Consider the following 12,023-nt stretch of genomic DNA (forward strand, 5'->3'; position numbering starts at 1 on the left):
GATTGAAACAACAACAACAACAATACTACTACTACTTCTACTAATATTAATAATAATCTGCTTTGGAAGATCATGAAACAGATGATCCAGTTGCTTGGATTAACATTCAGGGAGTTTCCATCAGAACATCTGAGCCCCCAGGAGGTGAATCTGAATTTGCTCCCTCCAGGAGGTCATTGGATCAGAAATAAGCGCTTCCTTCAGCTGTTGGCCCCTGGATGACCACATGAGGGCCTCCTCTCTGCGTCTTCCCCGCCGCCTCCAATCCTCTCTCCTCATTCCCATCCTGTGCCAACACCCCCCCTCCTCCTCCTCCTCCCCCCTCCCGTCTGCCCGCCTGCAGCCCCTCTCAGGCCGCGGTGGGGAGCATTCACACCCCGCTGTCTGCGTTTAGCGGACGGGGCTCCCAGTGTCTTCGTGAGCCGGAGGGAGATGAACGGCAACCCGTGCGCCCGCAGGCTGGCCCGCCGCTCCCGCTCCGCGCTGCTGCTCGCCGCCGTGTCCGTCCTGCTGGTCCAGACTCTCATCGTGTGGAACTTCAGCAGCCTGGACTCTGCCGGCGGGGACGCGGGCGCCAGGAGCCGGGAGAAGAGGGACGACCGGACCGGGGGCTTCAACAAAGCCGACAAGGAGCGCCGGTGGAGGGGGCTGCAGAGGAAGCACGACCCGCAGCTGCTGCACGGGAAGGCGGCTGCTGGACACACGCTGCTGGCGGTGGGTTTGAGCGACGAGTGCCGCTGAGAGCGGATGGTTAGACGCGCGTTTGGAGACGCGTCCGCATGGATGCTGCGGCTGCTGTTGTTCTGCAAGGCCGGGCAGCATCTTATTTACGGAGGCAGGAACATCAGCCTCAGCTGCTCACAGCAAAGCTGCTGCTTTTGATGGAGAAAACAAGGCTCCGTGAAGGAGGGATGCAGATTTTATTATAGTAACGAGCTTTTAATGTCTAAATGCTGGTATGCGTGGCGTCAACATCAGTTTGTCCCAGTCTGACTCTGAGGTCCTTGTTTTAGCTTTTTGGGGGAAGGTCCCCGGTGATATTAGGCTGCTGAATAACACAAGATTTGTGTTTACGGGTGAAAAACATGCCACTGCACGTCTAAACAGTTCATTTTCCTGTGGTTTTTCTCTTCCCTGTGCTTCAGAGCGGATCCCGCCGTGTTTTCCAGGTGTTTGTGTTGTTAGGACATGACTCTACTGTAAGCGCTGCTGTGTGGGACTAAAGGGTAAAAATAAGGTGGGATTTTTGTTGCAGGGATCCACTTTTCTCTCCTTTCATTATACCGTTCAGTTTGTGATCTTCCCGCTTTGAGCCCTGACAGTTAAAATCCTGCAGACTGATTGCCAGCGCTTATTATAGGACTGAATACCAGGAGGTGGAGAAAGGAAAGGTAGACGCAATACAATAAAAGTTAGCAGGTAAATCTCAGTTATCAGTGATAGAGAGTTTTTCGCTGAGTTTTTTGGAGTCCGCTGCGTTGAAAGATGAGCACCCTTGGAGGAATAAATTGCCAACCTGGTGTCAAACCTGCAACATTTAGATGTGTCCAAAGTCAAACACCTGAATCATATAATTAGGCCTTTAAACACAACTGTAGAATTCAAATAATTCAGTTCAAAAATGCTTTATTAATATGCCATGAGGAGGTTATGCCTTAGAGATGTGAGTCTTTTACATTTGCATGAAACAAATCCAGAGTTTTGTTTTATCTAGTAGAGCAGGAGACCAGATATTTGCCAGAGAAGCATTTGGATTTTGTGTTTGTAGCTTATTCTCAGCTGAGCTGATGACATCACATGCAGCGTTGGCAACAGCTGATGGTGAAACGTAGACTGTTGGCAGAATAATACCCGTGAACTCTCTGGGTAAATAATATGGATGAAAACTCAATGCTAATGCTTCAGTATCTGGGCTGCAGAGACAAAACGTCATAGTGACACGTCCTGGATGACACCGTCTGCTGTTCACCAGCCAATCCACCACCTTTGCTCTTGCCGCTCATCTTTAAATCTCTGTCTGCTCGAATGGTCAGAAAGCCTGGCAGAGAGACGCTGAAGTTGGGGATATGATCCCCACATAATACTGTATTCCTGATATTCTGGCTGGGTCCTTGTCAAGTTTTGGAGTTCCTCCAGCTTGTTTCCCAAAGATACATTGCCCATAATAATCGATGGAAGAGATGGCTTGAATTTCCCCCTTCTCTCTTTTCTTCTTGCTCCTGCTCTGCATCCCCAACGCCTCCTTTTGAGCTCATCTGGGATTTGGGGACATGGTTGAAGTGTTATATCAGATTTTGAGATATTAATTAGCAACTGGTTGCTACGGTTACACATTATACCAAATGTCCCAATAATGAATACAAAACAATAAAAAACCTTCACGCTGCACAGTATATATCACCATTTGTGAAAAAAATGTAAAACACAAAAACAAAAAAAACAAAAAACAACTTTTGACCCACAAAAATGAGGAATTGAAGTTCCTTGAAATGATTTGCAGAATAAAAACAACAGTGCTACTCCACCTGGCAGCCACCTTGAGCAGTGCATAGCCTGTGTGCATGAGAATGTAACTCAGTCATTTGAGTCAGGTGTGTTGGGCCTGGGACACATCTAAACGTCACCCCTGGCGTCTAGCTGTTGATTTGTGGTATATTTTAAATGCTTGGATCTAGTCCTTCTTCTGTTTTCCATCCTCTCCGTGTAATGCACCAGTGTAACTGGTAATAAAACGGCCACACAGCATAATACCGCCTCCACTGTGTTGGGACTCCTCCAAACATACAGTACCTCTTATCGTTGAGGCGAAACAGTTTAATGCTTCGTTTAATCTGGTCTGGTCAAAATGTTTCTCCAGAAGAAATCTGTCCGTCATGAGTTGGTTCATTTCCATTGATACAAAAATTAGTTGCTATATTGGGTGAACTCAATGGTAGCGTCATTTAAAAAAATAAGTAAATAATTATTTTATTTTATTCTGCTTAGTCTCTTGATGTATGAGGCTAAATATCTTTGAAATCTGGCAAGAGTCAGGTAGAACATTTGCAGTGTTTTAATATCTGGGTTTCCTTAGATGAATTTGATTTCCTTGTTTTAGAACAGAGATCAAATTGGGATATATGTAATGGACTTTGATTCTGTCCATATGATTGGATTTAATTGTATTTATGGGCATAAATTGGATGGAGTTTTTTTGTAAAGTGCCCTCAGACACTGGGTGTAAATTGAGGCTGAATAAATAAACTGAATTGAAATATCAAATTTCAAATCAATCCGACGGCTGAGCAGTTGGTAGCTTTTTTGTATCAAAACTGATAGGTTATGTTGTTATTGTCGTCCAGTTAGCATAACCTGAAAGATCCAGTCATTATCTATGTTTTTAATTCTATTTTTTTTTTATAAAAGAATGTTTTAAATATATCTAGCTAAATATTCATCTGACTTCTTGAGTTTTTGAGTAAAACCGTGTGTAAAAAGGTAGAGGTCTGAGAAAATGTTACAATTGGCATTTTTAGGATAAAACAAAACTACTCCCACAAATTCAACACAGTGGGAGTTTGTTTGTCTTTCTGTAATGTTAGTTTTAAATTGCTAATATATCTGAATAGTTCCTGAAAAAAATCCTGGACAGCATTAAACCAACATTTTAGCAGCTGTTTGGGGAAAATTAATTAAATGCATCAAAAGCTGAAAATAGTGTTTTGTCCTGCTTTTTAAACCAATAAATTAACCTCCTGCTCTCAGTTATTAATGTTTTTTTTGTTTTGAGTTTATAAAAAAACATATGATAAAGGTTCAGGACGTGTGCTTTTAATGCATACATTGAAACTACATTCTTTCTCAGAGTACTGCTACTCTTTTATGTGTTTTGATCCATATAGTTTACATTTATTTGATTAATCAAGACAAAGTGAACACGGATGGGTTGGCATCGGCCTATATCTCCGTAAAAACAGCAGCGGACCAACTGCAGGTTGTGGAAGTTTAAAAAAAAAAAAAAAAAAAACATAACCAGGAGGTCAGACCTCAAAGAAACCCGCATTTCTTCGTAATATCTGAACTGAGTAATCCACTAAACCAGATATTCCTGTACTGCTGCTCATGTAGCAGACATTTTCACTTGACTAAAGTATCTGTAAAACTGGTTAGTTCAAATTATATAAATCACTGGACTGATATTTTTCAAATGATTAAATGTGGTAAATGTCAATAATAGAAGGCTGCCTGCTGTAGATTACAGGGCAGATTTCAGTTTGGATAATTATAGAATGGGATTATTTATATGGTTTGGATAAGCATTTCAAAAGTAAACACATTTCGGAAAAAGATAACGGCCTATTGTCTTTGCTTGTCAAACATGGGCATTCGTTCATTTATTCGTCATCAATGAATTTGCATTTATAGTTTAAAATGCAGCTGTGGCGTAGGGGTAGAGCATGCAACCGATGTTTAGAGGCCTCAACGTAGTCGTCCTGGGTACAAGTCCCCCTCAACCCCTGCTTACAAAAATAATAATAATAAAACATTAAAATCGGTTAAAATTGACTCTGAACTCTTAGGTTTAACTTTTATGAAAAAGTTTGTCAATTTGTCATGGAAGAATTATGTTAAAACACTGAATTTCCTACTTTCCGAGTTTGTATTAATTGATTTTAATCCATTTATTACTCCATCTCAGAGTTAGTCAAATAAAAATAAAGAGAAGCAAAAAACATTAATTAATAAGTCTTCTCTGAGTTCCTGATGTTATCAATACAGCTGAACTGGTGCTGGAAAGGCCCCAAAAGGGCATTTTATTGGGTTTTTGTAACTAATGAGAAAGGGAAGTAATTGGATTACTGTCTTGGCAGATAGATATCCTGAGGGGGCTGTCATAAACCGACTGGCGTGTTTATGGCAGGAAGGAGCATCCTCTTTCCAATAAACATTCCCTAGAAGGAGCAAAATGAAAGCTGGAACAGCCCCATCATAAACATGGCGAGTTCAGACTCGTATCAGCACCAATATCTCTGGACAACGCTGTCCGCCCCTCCGTGATGAGATGTTTTACTTTTAAAGTTTGGTTTTAGTAAAAAAAAAGTGGTTTCAAGAGCTATTTGGGTCTTAAGGACCAGAGGAGGTGATGATGGGCTTTTTGGAGCAGTTTTGTACCTTTTCTCACTTTAAAGAAACGTTCTAATGTTTACAGTAAAATCAGAGTTGGCAGCATAGCTTATAACATATATATATATATATATATATATATATATATATATATATACATTACTACACAAATAGTACTGTCTAAGCTTTTAGTTCTCAGTGAATCATTGTTACTAAAAAGTGTGTGTTATAAATAAACTTGCCTTACCAGTGTTTTGAATCCCAAACATTTTATCCTGTTTAATGGTTATCAAAATCATTGCTAATCAGCAATAATTTAAATAGGTTTTTAAATGTGAATGAATGAATAGTTTGTTTCAGACAATGAAATTATCAATGTAAGACATAAAAACATGTATAAATAACAATAATACATTATTATATTACATGTTTAATTTAGTGATTATGTCTGAAAAGGGGTGTGAAGAAGTTAAACTTACCTAATCATACCTCTTCTCCTTCCTATAGTCTTGAACACCAACTTCCTGATTCCTACTTTACTCATGAGTCCATGCTACTCATTGTCCATTAACTAAGCAAATAAATCAATATGTTGGACATTATAAACATTCATATACACATTCACATGCGCTTACGCACATCTACATTCAGACACTTCTTAGCTACAGCCCATAGCTCAGACGACCATAATCCAAAAGTATGGATACTCTCAGGTCCAGTGGCTAAGAGTCCCTATTGGTGTTCTCTGGCCTTCCTCCATCTCTGATCTTTTTAAGAAAACCACTTTGAGCCTTTTCCTAAACAGTCTCCTGCTTGGACATTGCTTTAATTCAATGCTGAGTTTGTTCCAGACCTTCACACCACATATAGAAATGCACATTCTTTTCACGTTTGTTCGAGCAAATTTAGGTTCTCCCTGCAATAATGCCCTCCCGCTCTCTCTCAACAAAAAGTTTTTGTATGCCCTCTTTTAGTCGTTTATTTCTGGCTTCATACATTAACTGTGAGGTTTGAAATTCTACCAGATCTGAGAATCTTATCCAGCAATAATGAATGAATAATGGATCATTGCGGTGGTGATAGCCAGCCTTATGAACCACCCTACTGGCTCTTCTCTGCAGCGTTCAGAGCGGTTTGAGTGACGTCCTGGAGGTGTTTCCCCAGACTTCTGCAGAACAGCTCAGGTCTGGTAAAATCAATCTACAGTAGAGAATGTGTAATGCTTTATAGTTCAGAAAATGTTTTGCTTAACGAAGAATTGTGATGCTTCTAGGTAGTTTAGTCTGAACATATTTAATGAGAGGTTTCTAGCAGATTTTATCCTCAATAATCACTCTCAAGTATGTTATTTAATTTACTCTATACATTTATTGTGAGTTTCACATTTATGTTTCCTTGGTAACTATAAAGAAACGTGAATTTAGTTTTCTCCAAATTTAAGGACAATTTGTTTTTGTAAAACCAGTTTATTTATCTCTGTAGTGGAGCAACATTCATAAGCTGCTGCAAACACTAACCTGTACAGAAAATATTTGTATCATCTGCAAACAAAACAAACTGCAATACCTTTAAAACTTTATGTAGAGAATAAACAGTTTTGGTCCCAACACTGACCCCTGAAGGACACCACAAGTAATGACCAGGCATGACAACTGATCATCACCCATTTTCACAAATTGTTGCCTGCCACTTAATTGGCTCTTCTTCCACTCCAGCTAACCTAGCTGCTAACATAGACATAATATAAGAGTAGACGCGTCGTTGGGCGGGTTCTGCCTATGCTGCGATGCGTCAGAGCGTCCGCCATCTTAAATGAGGCAAATCTGAAGTTACTCAGTCACTTAAACAGTATCAGAGGGACTTTAATCTCTGAATATACTTTGTATTCGTAGTATTTTTGTTTTTGTAATATTACAAGTTTATTTTCGTATCGCTTTAGCTTCATTCTCCTGAATTTATTCTCCTAAAGAAAAACAAATATTTAACATAATCTAACCTGGCCCTATTACTCCAGGAGTGAAATAATTCTGCAAACTGTGACTATTCTGGAAATGTTCTCCCTTAATTCTCATAATATGACGTTTTTCTCATAACATTATCACTTTAGTGTTTTTTGTTTTTTTTTTACTTTATTGACCTAGAACTTTTTTTTCTCATATTATTAATTTTACCTCTTTAATACTCCCCCAAAAAGTCTGTTCCTAAAGGTTCACATGTGACACGGTTTTATGAAATAATGAAGACCACAATGTTTAGATTTAACAAATTGATCCTTATATGCATAAAGCATACACACACACACACACACACACACACACCCACACACACACACACACACACACACACACACACACACACACACACACAAAAATTATATACACACATATATATATAAATATATATATATATATATATATATATATATATATATATATATATATATATATATATATATATATATATATATATATATATATATATAGCCTGTGTTGCCACTCTGCAGCTGCAGCTGTCCAGTTTTGCAACATGGTGCAGCCTTAGTTTATAGAAGGCAGATAGAAGTAGTGAAATCAGCCAGAATACATTTCCACGCAGCACAGGAATGAGGCATCTTCTCTGATCCACGTTCACAACAACAGAACTCAACGTTTTTCTGCCACATACAATACGGCGGTGACGTTGACTTGCGAACCTGCGCCCTATGACGCGTCTACGTATATGATGTCTGTGGCTGCTAACCCAGGGGTCACCAACTCAGTATTATTCCACAACTGCTCCTCAGTTCTGGAATAAACTGCCTGAAAACTTTATAGAAGGTTTTGATCAAATGATCTGACTTATGAACAGTTTGAGACATTTGTTTCCTTTTTATGCCTTAATATCTGCCTTTTACCATCTATTTCTTTCATTTTATCCTTTGTTTTATTTTTCACTTTCCTTTGATCTCCTGCACGGCGCTTTGGGTTAAAATTCAGTTTAAAAAAAATTGTCATTAATCCCAGATATGGGTAGAAACTAGTTACTTTTACTCAGTCATATTTACTTTAGTAACTTTTAGAACAACATTTATTTTAGGAGTAGTTTTACTGTACTGTACCTTTTACTTTTACTTGAGTAATATTCTGTAAAAATATTGTTACTCCTACTTGAGTAAAATTTCTGGCTACTCTACCCACCATGAGTCATTTCGGAGTAAACAAACAAAAATGCACCAGAGACACACTTAGATTTAAGATAGGTAAATCTAAGTATATGATTAATATGATTGAATTTGACTTTGTAAAGTGCCTTGAGATGACATGTTTCATGAATTGGTGCTATATAAATAAAACTGAATTGAATTGAATTGAATGGAGTGAGACTTCCTGTTTAAACACAAGCTTTTATATAAAACAATATTTAGAGCGTTTCCTCTGCCATAATTTGTTACCTAATTGTTATTTTTTGTATATTTTTTATTTTAGTCTGTAAAATACCAGAATTTGTACATAACTTTATATTTTTGTCTGTCCAATTGCATCATTTTAGAATTTTAAATCTGAGAAACCAATCATTATTATGATTGGTTAATCAGTGGTTGAGTAGCCTTCTTACCAAATACTGTTTTACTATTGAGTCATTTCTTGGTTGCCAACTTTTTACTCTTACTTTAAATATGTTGAAGGAGTTTTACTCTGATTTTAGTACAGTCTTTTGGCTACTCTGATTTATCCTAAAGGCAAATTAAATCGTTAACTGGATTTCCTTGTGTGTGACTGGTGATTTACAAACAAACTGGGCTATGCTGGAAATTTGACATAAGGAAAGTGTGGAAAACAAGTTTTTACAGAACAAACTGGTACCGGCACCGGTTTGGCACTTCTGTGGAAAAGCTCCCTGAAGGAGTGGAGCTGCAGCAGTTCATGTTGGACCAGAACCATTTCCATCAGGGTCTCTGGTTGCCGTTTCTAACCAGACAGACTCAGGACTAACTGTCACCAGTCTGATGAGCCAAAAAGTTCCTTTAATGTAAAACTGATCATTGGAAAATAGATTTGTTTAGTGTAACAGAAATATGATTCTTTGCACCGTATTTAATAAAATAGTTTTGTTACAGCGTTAAACTTGTAAGGTGTGTTAATGTGAGGACTGAGCCACAGCATTAATGTCTGCTGTGAGGAAAAACAGGATCAGAAGCACAAACTTCTCATAACTGTTACAGAAAGTGACGCTCACAGAGCTGCTGTGGAAAGTTTTGCGGCCGTGGAGTTTGTCCACACAAACAGAACTTGATGCAGAGCACGGATCGGAGTCACTTCCCATCCCGACAGCCAGGTCCGATCAGATTATAGGATTGCTTCACATCCGGGTTTGAATGATGGGATTTCTGCTTTCTAGTGTAGCTTAGATTGGTAATCCCTGAAAACTCAGTGTGTACTCTCTGAAAGGGATTTGTGAATTTTGCTTCAAAACTCAAAGACTAACTAATGAAAATAAGCCCAAACAAGTTGAATTTCTTTACATTTTTTTCTACTTTTTATTAATTAACTGTAGCGATGATCGTCCCCAGGAACCGAAGGGTTTTAAACACACTGTGAACTGATTGCAATAGACTCCAGATAAATTAAAGTTACATGAAATTCAAACAGGCAATCAGAAAACATTGATATCATTTAAATTAAACATTACAATAGTCTCAGGCTCAGGTTTAATGTCCTGAATCTGAGTTTCATGAAGTCAGTTTCTTTATTTAGCTCCAATTGACAACATGGCATCTCAAGGCACTTTACAGAATCAGTTAATTAAATCCTCCAGACAGGTTGTTTTTTCTCTAAGGGAACCCAGCAGGTTGCATCGAGTCGTTGACTTGCAGCATTCAATCCTCCTCGTGGAGCATAGAGCCACAGTGGACAGTCGCTGGCATTGAGTCGTTGATTTTGCAGCAATCCCTCATACCAAGCATGCATGTAGCAACGGTGGAGTTTTTGCTAACAATGGTGCTTTGTTTAGTGCAATAACTTAGTTTGGATTGAAATTTGTTTGTCCTCTACATTTATTTGTAAGCTTCTTAACTTCATCTTGTGGTTTAATGGTTTCAAACAGGATTTTGGCTGCATATAGATGCAGATTGTGTTCCCTTGATTCTTTGATTTGACTTGACCTGCTCAATATGTCGAATTGCAGTTGTCTCCACAATGTCCCTGTGTTCGATATCGCAATGTACTCCACGGATGCAATATTTGATATATTACATTTTAAGTTCCTTGCATTAAATTTCTGCATGCCAGTAATATATTTGAGCTGTTGGACTGGCCTTTCCTGTTCTCGATTCCAAATACTTGAGGTGTATTTTAGTGATCGAGGTGCTAAACTTCACAAAGAGTGATGTGTGTGTAGAGAGGATGGACAATATGCGCTGATTGTAACTAATGTTAACATTGCAATATTCACCAATAGTATCACAACTAAATGTGTTGCCGCCCTCGTTCTGAACATATTTTTAATGTGGATAGAGGGGATTTAGGAATTGATTTCAGGGGAATTCAGGATCCTTGGGTAGCCTCCTTAATTGTCAGTTTGGTCTTTTTTTTATCTTTATATTTCAGTGCATTATTTGTCACTTATGCCTGTATTTTAGTGTTTTTTTATTGATCCGTTGTGTTTATTCCCCCTGTGTTTCTTTATGGACTAATTAACAGAGTGTTTCTCTCTGCTCCTCCAGTAAGGCTTTCCCCCTCAGGTTGTGTGTTCAGCGGTGTCTCACCTGTCTTGTAACGTGTTGTATTTCAGTAATTAACTTCAGCATTTCCGCTTCTCTGCTCACTTCTTTGTCAGAAGCTGCCAGTTTAGCTGCTGTTAAGCCACAGTTCCTGTTAATCTCCATCGTGCTCCCTCTTTCCCTCGGCATTTTCTGCCTTGTCTGTAAGGTTTCAACATTATTGAAAAATGCCCTTTTCACCTTTAACATTTATGCACCGGCGTCCAGCTCTGTGAGATAAATCACAAGCTTGTTGTAAAATAAATGTGGATAAATTGTACAGTTGTTTTAGGGTTAATTTGAGACTTCTAGACATTATTTACACTGACATTTGGCTCCTTGATAAATGTTATTTATTCAGGGTTGGCATCTTTTAAATGCTTATTCTCTGGGCCCAGAGTGTACCAGACAACACTGAGAGAAAAAATACCCCAGAAAGTGAACCTTTAATATGATCCATTCAATTCATCCATCCATCCATTTTCCAACACGTCTATCCCTTGTGGGGTCACGAGGGGTGCTGGTGCCTATCTCCAGCTGTCAATGGGCGAGACACCCTGGACAGGTCGCCAGTCTATTGCAGTTATTCAGTTCAATTCAATTAAATTTTATTTATATAGTGCCAATTCATGAAACATGTCACCTCAAGGCTCTTTCCAAAGTCAGACTCCATCAGATCCTCCAGGTTGGTGAGAAAGTTTCCTCTCTAAGGAAACCCAGCAGGTTGCATCAAGTCTCTCCAAGCAGCATTCACTCCTCCTGAAAGAGCGTAGAGCCACAGTGGACAGTCGTCTGCATTGTTGATGGCTTTGCAGCAATCCCTCATACTGAGCATGCATGAAGCGAAAGTGGAGAGGAAAACTCCCCTTTAACAGGAAGGAGAACCTCCAGCAGAACCAGAACCAGGCTCAGTGTGAACGCTCATCTGCCTCGACCCACTGGTGCTTAGAGAAGACAGAGCAGAGACACAGAAAGCTCAGAAGTTTACAATGACCCAGGAATCTAAAACCTATTTGGTGGGGGTGTACAGATGGAGAGTGCTGATGCTGAACGTCTCGACTTGAATATTCTCAGCCTTACTCTTCAGTCATCTCAGTTTAATCTTATCCGTAGCAGCAGCTTTCAACCCTGGCCCTCGGGGCGTGCTGCCCTGCATGTTTCAGGTGTACCTGCTGCAAAACGT

General features: G+C 39.2%; 1 protein-coding gene across 2 annotated transcripts in view; it reads left to right on the forward strand.

Moving 5' to 3' along the window:
• The first annotated feature begins 294 nt into the window (after positions 1 to 294).
• Positions 295 to 12,023, forward strand: part of LOC105918613 (xylosyltransferase 1) — a 47,415-nt gene continuing 35,686 nt past the window's right edge. Inside the window, exon 1 of one of the 2 annotated variants that reach the window (XM_036129886.1) lies at positions 295 to 714. In XM_036129886.1, coding sequence (XP_035985779.1) covers positions 433 to 714 — 282 coding nt within the window. In that variant the 5' untranslated portion in view covers positions 295 to 432. The remainder of the gene's footprint in view (positions 715 to 12,023) is intronic. The other variant, XM_036129885.1, reaches the window with a different exon arrangement.

Source organism: Fundulus heteroclitus, unplaced genomic scaffold (assembly GCF_011125445.2).
Source record: "Fundulus heteroclitus isolate FHET01 unplaced genomic scaffold, MU-UCD_Fhet_4.1 scaffold_245, whole genome shotgun sequence".
Lineage (NCBI taxonomy): Eukaryota > Metazoa > Chordata > Actinopteri > Cyprinodontiformes > Fundulidae > Fundulus > Fundulus heteroclitus.